An 11028-nucleotide genomic window follows, 5' to 3' on the forward strand; every position below is an offset into this window, starting at 1 on the left:
TGGACATGAAAATGTAAGAAAATATATAGTAACTAGTTAATTAGGCTTAACTAACATGAAATGCACCTTGCTTGTAATTCCTACTAAGATATTCATCCTGGTTTGTTATATTAGACTAGTGGATTTAAAGATGCACTATCATCTATAATTTTTATGTTAAGAATGTATACTAGTTTTAAAGCCTATTAAATGCAATTTGAAATGCAATTAAATATTAAATGTGATTTAACTTAGTAATGACTCCTTTTGTGATAAATGTCTTTGACTTTTTTTCTTCCTCCTACATTCTTCTTTGGGATTTCATTTCATAGTTAGATAAATGAAACTAGAATTTCTGTGAGGATACCAGGGAGTGATGAGAGCACTGATTTTTTTTTTTTTTTTTTGTATCAGTAAGTAACATTTCTTATTTATTTTCAGTGAAAAGGGTATTTGCTTTTATGTAGTTAATTGATGTGAAGGGTTGTACTAATTCTGACTAGCAAACAAGACATGATCATAGCACTGTATATCACTTAATCTTTTTCTTATTAATTTTTTTTACTTACAAATTGGTAGATATCAAGCCTCTTCTCATGGTGGTAATTTAAGTCTGTGTTGTTCTGTAGGGTGTCACTGTGCTATAAAGCTCAAAGCAAACATACCTGATATGTTTACACTGCATTTCCTTAGAATCTTACTTACCTCATGAATCTCCATTTTTTGTTACTTGTATCAGTTATAAGGAAATTATATTTCAAGAAAATCTGGTAACAGTTTTGGGAAACACAGTACTCTGACTGGGAGCACAAACAATAGTGCAGAAGGAAATACATGAAAGGTATTAATCTGTGCTGAAATCCCATTTAACTGTGTATTGGAATTATTCTACTTTATTTTTTCCCCCAGATAATTCCTTACTTTGCTGAGTGTGGATATGACTACCCAAGGCCTACAGGAAACGCAACAAACCGCATGCAGATGAAAGCCATGGTTAGTTGAGTATTTATAATTCTTGAGTCAATTATTCAATGCAAACTAATCGGAAATTGCTCAGTGTTTTCTGTTGCATTATGTGTGTTATGTACTATGCAGTAAGGTGAGTTCACAAAACACTTTACCAAGTGCTCTGACTTTCTGTCCAAAATACTGTCTTATGAAGGACATTGAGAACTTGCGCAGAAAACTTTCAGTTTCATGCAATGTGGTGAGGAAATCAAAAGGTGTCTGGATTTGTGCTCAAATAAAACTATCAGTCAGAAGTAACTGGTTGTGTAAATACCAGAACACAGTCCATCAAGTAATTTAGAAGTACTGCTCTCCTCTGTGTAGAGTTTGTGAAGTTAACTGATGGGAGCCTCGGGTGCAGTTAGGCAGCACAGGTTTTCCAACATAACTTAAATGCTGGTTTTATGATTCTCTTACTTTGTTGAGTTACAGCCTGAATTTACAGCATATGCTGTTGTAAGAATGGTGTAGCTTTTATAGTGGAGTAACTTACCTCACCCTTCAGTGTGTCCAAGTGTCAGCACTCACTGATGTGAAGTTGTGAAATGTTTACCATGGAGAACCATTTGTAGATCAGCAAATCCAAACAAGATCTTTGTATATATGTACTTTCTCCTCTGTATCACAATCATGTGACTTAAATAAAACCCCCTTTATTCTATAACAGGAATTTTGGGCCCTTTTCTTGAAGGGAATGCCCCCTTCTCCCCCAAAAATACAAACCCAGCAGTGACAACTACTCTTGCCCTAGTAAGATTTGAAGTATCGTATGCTTTTTTCAGTACAAGAGAGCCCAAAGCTCTTAGTCATAAATAAAATACAAGAATGTAACCACAGCTTGCAGGAAAATACTTTCAGACAAGACATTTGGGTGGAAATATCCTTTCTCTTTAGAACTTTTAATGGAAGTAGATTAAAAGGAAATCAGTTCTTTCTTGTGTGCTTTGTAGAAACTACATTCATTGATCTTCGATATTTATTATTTTTTTAGAAGTGTCTTAATAGTTTAAATTATAATTGCAGATATGGGTTTACTGATATGGATTTGAGGTGTGATTTGAGGGTGGCAGGAGCCTTCATCGCAGAAAGAAAAAACCCAAACAACAGTACTTCTGTAACTAAGGATTATTTGTTGGGGAAAAAAGCCCATGTGCCACAGGACTGAGGTTGGTGCTGGCAGTATAAAGATGTATCTAGTTCTTTTGAGTGTATTATATTGGATTTTTTAAACAGGAAAAAGAATGGATAACTGCCATGGATAATGAAAAGAGAGCAAGAGCTTTTGATGAGAACAGGCAAGAAAAAATACTCCACTTTCAAATTCTTAGGTCTTTCCACTGAATAATATAATTTATTATATAAGAAAAATACCAACAGCAACTGTAGTTTAGGTTCTCCATTTCACTTTTTCCCTGATGATCACTTATAGAACAATTTCATCTCCTGGTAACATTAGTGTATACATCAGAATAATGCATTAAAACCACAGCCTGCACTCTTCAGCTATTGCTTCTGTGTACATGTATCTGGAATGAATCTTGGCTTAACATCTGCCATGTCAATATTTTATACTTCAAATTCCCACACTGAGGGATTTTAATATACATAACCTATACAATATAAAAGTAGTGAATTTGGAGATCATTGGGATACTCTGTACACAGAATTCAATGAATACAATTCAAAAGATGAAGTATAGCAATGCTGAAGACTTTTGCACCACTTTTGGAAAAACCTCCATTGAAGTTAGTTTTAATAAAATAGAAAAATATTTATCAGCAGAAGATCAATACATCTGCACTGAAAAAAAGGGGTGTTTGGGGAAAGGAATCCTCAATTAAGCACGTTCCACTGTAAATGTATCTGTTACCATACAAATGCAGCTCGCTCTCGTAGCATTCTGACACCAAAACGCTGCCATTCTCGCTGATATATCCATAGCTCCTGCGTTGTATCTAGACAAGCTAAAACTGCGCCTCCTTTCCATGCAATTAAGCGGGGATCCATATCCTAAATTCAAAACACAGATTGCACAAAATCACTTTTTAAAATTTGCATAGTTCTCAAAACTTGTATCCTATTTTTTGCAACAGTATTAACCACTTAGAATCTTGGGGGTGAGGGGAGGAAAAACTAAGTTTTTCAAAATTATTCAGGAAAAAATAGTGTGATAAATGTATGGAAAGAATATTTAAGATATTTAGACAAGTCACTTTTTTTTTTGTTTAAGATGCCTTCAAGGCATGTCATAGACATCCTGCCCTCAGCAATGGAGGGTCTGAAAAATGCTCAAGTTTTGATTTTACAAATGTTGCCTGATTAATGCTTATGAAAATATATCTTTTAATGCCATACTTTCTTTTTACCTTAATAGTAATTAAAAACCCTAACACAGTTTCTTGCTGTGCAGACAGGTTAACTTCACGGGACAGTACTAACTGCTTCTTTAAGAATATGGCCTTGAGCTAATAAACACTTCAGTGATTGTACTAGTAACACTCTTGCTATATGTCTAACTTCCTGCCTATAACGGGAGACTGCTATGTTACAAGCTAAAGCTCTCCTGAATCTCCTCAGATATGCAACCAATCTGTGGCTTTCAAAGAACATTTATTTTTTTAATCTTTTGAAGATTTCAAACAATCATAATTTATTAACCATTTAGCTAATGAGTTAACAGTATACCTTAGGTCTTGTGATGACTTCAACGTTTTCAACAACTCTTCTAAAAGAAGGTGGCATTTTGTTGAGAATTCGGTGTTGAAGAAACTCTTGAGCTTTATGAAACATAAGGCCTCCTCCCACTACTAAGATGGAGCTGTACATCTTCTTTTTTGTATCATCAGATGCTGGAATGAATGGACATACAGAAATATATCTGTTCTTTAAAGTTAACAGGGCCTGTCTTTGTATTATAAATAATTTAGTGCAGGTTAAACCAGATAGAAACCAGTAAGTGTTTGCTTTTAAAATTCTTTTTCTCTTCCTTGGAGAACTGAAAATGTCTAGCTCAAGAAACCTCAACAAAGATGCAAGTATAAGGAGCAGTGTAGCTACTCTAGAGATGGTAAAAACTTTGGGACATACATGTTACTTCAGTAAAAGATGAGTTGCCCTAAATCCACACTGACTGACATGCATATTTTACAGAATTGAACAAATGTAACTCTTACCGCAGCAGTCAATACTATGAAGAATGGCTTTGTCAAGGCCTAGGGCTTTGCCTTCAAACTGAGAAATAGCTGTTTTCCTGGACACATGTGCAGTTAAAGGTTCCTCGGAATCATTTCCAGATATTATGCAATCACTCTGGGAAGATCCCAGCTCCACTTCTTGTGGGTAGATCCTCTCTGAAATGTCTGAGGCTTGGCCTCTCAAGTCTCCCTCAAACGCACCAGGCTTCGACATAGATTTTCTATCAGCTGTAGCTTTTGAAGACTTAAAAATGAGAAAACAAGTTGAACTATGAAAAATGCAAGACCTTCAGCAGGTTATAGAACAATACAAAGACTTAACTAAAAACCACTGTACTTCTTGTCACCTTTTTGCACAGAAGGTGAAGCATTACATTATTACCTCATGTAATTTCCATTTTAATCCTCACTTTTGAAGTAAGGGTTTTACCTTGAACTCCATCAGATGTATTAATGCCATAATATGAGCCCTCTTAGACTCTGAAACTACACAGTTCTAATTAAGGTCTCACCTAGACATCTGCAATTCCTTACTCTAAATTTATTTTTTAATGCTTTTGTCCCAGATCACAAACTCTGGTTTCTGAGATGAGCTAATGAGTCCTGATTTTATTCCCCAACTAAACACCACTTAATGAAAAATAAAATAAGCATTCACACACCTGCTCTTGCTTACTTTGTGTGGCCAGCAGATAATGTTCATCATGAGGATCCTCAGGGTCACCTTGCGACCTTTGTTGCAAAGTTGTCATTTTTTGTCCAACAATTCCAAAAGTTGCTGGATAAAACAGAGCCATTGGAGCCTTCAGAATTAGAAATTTGACATGGTTTAATAACATAGGGGTTTTTTTGGGTATTTACTATAAAAAAAGAAAAAACTTGTTCTATTTTTCGCACAATTGAAGATTAAATACACGTTTTTTCAAATAGTTTTGTAAAAGGCTAAGGTGTCTTCAGCTTTGTACAATTAAAAATAAACCAAACCATACAATTGTACATATATATAGGTTTCTTTGCAGATCTGGCATTGTGTGATAAGTATTCAAATGCAGTTTGTTACAAAACTAGAAAATTCAATGCTGGGGTGAAAAACTTGCAAAATTAGCATTCATTCCTTGCACTTGAAGGATAAATATAATCGTATTTAGTTGAAACTACAACTCTGGTGAAACCTAGTTAGGAAGTCTTGTGCATTAGGCCCATTCATACATAAAGGAATTAATTTAAAAACTATCAACAAGCATATGTTAAGAACAATCCATATATCATGTGGGCTTAGCAGCACTGGACCAATACAAAGTGGGGCTCTGAGCCTTAATGCTGAATATAATTCTTGCAATTAAAAAAAAAAAAAATCACCTGTAATTTTTCATCTCCTAATCGGAACTGGTATAATAAAGCTGGAGAATCTGGATGACGAATCTGGAACTCATGGTCTTGCAATCCAGAAATATCCTAAGGTCAAAAACAATGTAAAAAATTGTATCTTTTCTCTCTCTCTATCAAGCTGCATAATCTATTTAAGCTGTAGGAAACAACTAAAAGTAACAAAACTCTTCAGACTGTAGTATTCTGTAAAGTAAAAAAAAATTACTTGGTGAATATAACATTTTCCCTTCTCACCTGGTCTAGATGACAAAAGGTCTCCTTTAAGTGCTGAAGCAGCAGACAATCCAACTTATTAGTTAACTGGCATTCTCTGTATGGGAATCCTGCTCGTTGCATAAGCCAGTAAAAACACCTTGACACATCAGATCCTCCATATGCAAGGCACAGCCTGAAGCACAGAGAATAAAAAGATTATTTTATTAATTTGCTGAAATACTGGCCTACTACGGTGCCATAAGGAGGAATACAAGCAACACTTTAGACATGCTGTGATGATGACTTCCACATAGTTTGCAGAGCACAGTATCAGTTCTGCCTGTTTTCTTCTTTTAAAGATGTCAGAATTCTTTAATGTTCATATCATAACATGACGAATCTGTCACACAGCTAAAAAACCCCCTGTATTTATAAAAACGCTTTCTTGTTTTTCAAATCAAATCTTTAGTAAGTTATGTACATGCTTATAATAATTCTGAATATTAAGAGATACCTGGTGTTGCGATGGGAAACACCATCTTCTACACAGCAAACACTTGTCTTCTGATCTCCCACATCTACTATACATGCGCTGCTTAAACCACTTCCAAAAGTAGCACAGACAGACTCCTGGTGTACAATAATTCCTGGCAATATGAGAAAAAATCATATCAAATCTATGCCAAGCCCCAGAGCCATGTTGCTGCCATTTAAAGGACGTCTTAATGTGTTTTAACATCTACTAATAGCCTGACTCTGCACTGAAAATTTGTATATTTAGTGAAGATGGGGTCGGACGGACTTACAGATTTTTTGTTGGGTAGGCCCTTAAAGTCCTGAGATAAGCTAAGGCAGGGTGGAGGCCTATATTCAAATGTTCTTATTTTTGGCAAGTTTAAAGACAATGCCTCCAGACTTGATTTGTTTTTGTAACCAATATTGCAGGGTCTTGGTTATCAGATGCACATGAAGCATTTTCCTATTTTTTTTCTAGTTTCAATCAAGTATTATTACCCTTGGTATTTTAGATATGTTCTTTAAATAGTTACTAAACAAGGTCCAGCTTCACCGTCCGCTTTCCTTTCAATCCACCTTTAACTCTGTAAAAGAGTACTTTTGCATTTGTATCACAAGCCCATACTTACACCTGAGAAGTACAGGATGCTTCAGTCTATCCTAACCAATGAAGGAAAAGAATAGCTCAGTTGAGCTGCGCTTTGTAGACTAAAACTAAGTAAAATTACTGTTTTAAAGGCAAATGTTTTTAAACAGATTAAGATAATGCTGTATAATTAGTATAATTATTTCAGCTCTTCAACAAATTATTCTTTAGGAAATGGCACTCTGAAGAGGTAATGATGCTTTCTGATTTTCAGTTTCATGTATCAGATGAATATGAAGCTTTGTATTGTTTTTCTTAGTATTCTTCTTGTTCTGAAGCTAACACATTTCAGCTGCAATTTCTTCTATCCTAGTGCTGGTACATTTTTTACACAGCAATATTATTACGTACTGTTCACATTACTTCTGTGTAAAAACTGAGGAGGAATCAAACTATGATTTAGAACCATTCTGATCAAAACTAAACGGCCAATATGGCTTGTTCATTTTAATACAATGAAACAAATCAAATATATACATATATATATACGTATATGCATGTGAACACAATTTAGATCTCATGAGATCAGTCTCTCTTTTTGCAGTGTTTATTTACCACCTACTTAATTCTTTCAGATGGAAGTCTCTTTTTTTGCAAAAATTAATGTCTTCTATTAGATACAGAAGAGGCTAAACAGGTTCACTATTTAAGCAATATTATCTAAGCACATACTCTGCTGAGACTAATACTTGGGAACTGTTGGTACTTCATACTGATTAATTATTAATCAACAGCAGTATTAATCTCCAACATCTTACAACTAATTTACTGTTTGACTAGCCTCTATAATTTAATTCATTATTCTTGTCCATTTTTAAGCCTCTTTCCTTGCATACCTAATATAAAAAACAACTTTGCAGCACCAAAGGTGCTACTCTCTGATGTGTTTCAAATTAAGTATGCTCCACATGGTTGGGTTACTGTGCCTTCTGTAATGACTTGCTGTGTTGTCTCTAGTGTGAAATCAGAGAAAAACGTCTAAGACTACAGTAATTCCTTCCTGATGACTAGCTAGAAACTTCCAGCAGTTTAACTGAAAGTAAACTTCTGAATTGAGAAGCCTATGGTCAGAATACCTAATAGCAAACAAAGAAACTTGTTTCAATTCTAGCCAACCTTTTTGCCTCATCAAAAGAGACAACAGTTATGGGAATAGCAAAAGATGAAAGGTGCTAGTCCCAGCCAAACTAGGATTGATGTGCAATAATGTGCCTTAAAGGGAAAAAAAAAACTATTAATCACTGAGCACTTGCTTGTATATGGTTTTACCTGAGAAGCCCATCTTCATTAGGATCATATTTACCAGTTCTTTCACATGTTGTTTATTATAGATGTCTGGAATTAGTAAAATGCATCTGTAGTACTGAAATAAGAACAGTAAATTAAACCCCGCTCTTTAAATTGAGTCTATCTTTACATTCTCGAATACCTGATGCTAAGGAATAAAGTACAATATACAAGTTATTAAAAGAAGCAAAATTATGGCAAGGGGGAAAGTTTTTCATAATTTGAAAAATGAGTTCAGAGTAAGTACCAAGGTAAGAGTTTATAGGCCACTAAAATGTTTAATGTACATCAGATATAAGAAGAAACACCTATTCCTCAAGGAGAAGAAATTTATGCAAGTGTAAGGCAACCGTTCCTCAGTCACCTCCTTTTTAGTCAACACAAAAAAACCCCTAACCCTGACTAAGACTGTGAAATTTCTATAGTGTGATTTCCAAACCTCCTGGTTAGAAGTTCTGTTAATGATTTTTGTCTCAAAGACATGCACAGAACTCCAAATGAAGTCTCGGGAACCATGCTCACCAGCAGAAAGCATTCATGAAGAAAACCAGTAACAGCAGGTTGCTTCTCTTTTCTAGTAACACTTACAGAAGTGGCTACAGCCCGCACTAATGTGTTCACAGCTCACCTTTAAATCTTTCAGTGGTATTTCCAGATATTTTTGTATTGCATGTGACCATATAACTTCAAGGTCTGTTAGTACGGCAGTGAGGGAGCCACCAGGTCCTGTGTGGAGATTCAACTGCCCTCTTCTAATAGGCCAATGTATATTATAGCAATCTAGTGGATTAACATACAGTGCCTGAAAATAAGAGATGATGATATATGCATTGCTTTTCCCAAAAGATTAGTAACAAATGTTACAAAAATATTTCAGAAGCAGATACAAGACATAGAGCAGCACTCAGACTGATGCAGCACTCAGCAATACAGTGGGTTTATTTAACAGGGCTTGAATATAAAGCATTAAAATTAAAAAAAAAAAAAGACATTAAACACATTGTTTAAATTGTTTGAATTTTCATATTCAAGGACATCTACTATGAACATAACAGTATATTTTTCCATTACCTCAAATTAGTAACTAAGATAATTTAAAGATTCTTTGAAGCTCATGGATACCCGATTACTCAGCAGTGATTCCACATACTGATGCCTTTACCAGTTTCTTGTCTTTTTTATGGGTTATACCACATGAGCAAAGTTCTCACATAGTCCCTGCATTAACACTGATTTATAGCAGCAAAGGATCCAGGCTACTTGCTGGGCAAATGGAGGAAATTGTCTGGTCTTGCTGAATGTCAATAAATATCCAGTTAGTTCATAGTAAAGCTTCTCATGTGTTGCTTGACTAAATTTATATGCCTTTCAACACAGACTAACATATGGCAAACTGCTACTGATTACACAACTGCATTAAAATATAATACTAACCCTCATGAATCTTACCTCTTCTCCTACCAAAAATTCAGGATGATTTGATGTGTTTGTCCACTTGGCCCCAGAGCTGTGATCTAAAATAGCTGGCCGCATCTGTCTGTTGTATGACCTGGCCTGAATTGTAATAAAAACAAATGCTCTTGATAACTATTTTACCAGTCATTTTTTATGCATGAAACAAAAAATGCCCCCCTCCACCCCCTCAAAAACCATTTTAAATCTTCATTTTATCGAATCCTCAAGAGTTAGGTCACACAATAACACTGTTTCCTGTATAAAGGCTATCTGTTCTTGTCCACTAAAACACAGCATCACACCAAATAACTAGACGAATGAACAATTTAATAAAATCTGAAGAATGAGTTACCTGATCAGGTGACACTGGTATACGCCTTGCACCGTTTGACATCTTTTTGGACCATATTGCTTGGTCCACCATTTTAAGGCCATTTTGTCTCTGCTCAGTACTTTCAGGTTTCTAAACAAAACCCACAAACATGCAATGTAAATACTTACTTTCCAACTACATGTGTGTATACTGGCGATACTGAAGCTATTGTTAAACAATGAAATCATTACTGCAGTGGATAGACTGTAGAAAGGACAGAGGTTTGTACAATGTAAAATGAACATATGCTTATTTTTAAATAAAACCTTTTTTCTATTAATTGCCAACACCTATTTGTCTAAGTCAACTTGAATCTTCTAACTGATTGTAACGACTGCTGGACTTCATCTCCAGAGTGATGAGCTCTGGATGTTATTTATTTAACTACAGAAATATTAAGTAGGAGCAAAAATGTTTAAATAGATCTCCATTATTTAAAGGTGAGGTTTAGTATTAGAGATTAAATTGATTAATGTTTTTTTGTACAGATTCAAAGTATGAATAAGATCACTACGTATATTATTCTTGAGCAGGTTGGATTAAAATTACTGGCTATGCTATCCACATTGCAAACCAAGTTGTAAGGAAAGCATTTACAAACGGAGCAGTCTGATTCTAGTTCTACAGCTGTCATTCTATAACCACAAATACTGTGTGACACCAGACCACAGAGCAGAGAAATCAACTGGTACAAACCCTCAGCCAGCCCATTGTTAGATTTAGTTCATTGTGAACAAATGGAATAAAGCCCTAACACAGACTGGGGCAAATCTACTGACTTCATTCAGTAAGGGGGCAGGAAAAAGTCTGTCTTGAGACACAGTCCCCTCTGGAAAAACATAATGCACGGGGGGAAGATGCACATCACACAACAAGAAAATGCAACAGAAATACGCGGTTAAAACATCCATTTGAGCAAGTTGGGTGCGCGCCCGGCTTACATTGAGCCCGTCCCTGAGGAGCCAGCTGTCCCTGTAGGCCGCCTG

General features: G+C 35.4%; 1 protein-coding gene across 1 annotated transcript; it reads right to left on the reverse strand.

Moving 5' to 3' along the window:
* Positions 1 to 2747: 2747 nt before the first annotated feature.
* On the reverse strand, positions 2748 to 11025 carry ACTR8 (ARP8 actin-related protein 8 homolog (yeast); the record flags this gene model as incomplete). Its single annotated transcript, XM_010083979.1, has 12 exons — positions 2748 to 2997; positions 3673 to 3836; positions 4161 to 4425; positions 4844 to 4984; positions 5541 to 5636; positions 5805 to 5958; positions 6280 to 6412; positions 8197 to 8290; positions 8843 to 9016; positions 9664 to 9768; positions 10022 to 10132; positions 10984 to 11025. Coding segments are annotated over 12 exons (1623 nt in total), but the record flags the coding sequence as incomplete, so codon positions are not given.
* Between the last annotated feature and the right edge of the window lie 3 nt (positions 11026 to 11028).

Source organism: Pterocles gutturalis, unplaced genomic scaffold (assembly GCF_000699245.1).
Source record: "Pterocles gutturalis isolate BGI_N339 unplaced genomic scaffold, ASM69924v1 scaffold20080, whole genome shotgun sequence".
Taxonomy (NCBI): Eukaryota; Metazoa; Chordata; class Aves; order Pterocliformes; family Pteroclidae; genus Pterocles; species Pterocles gutturalis.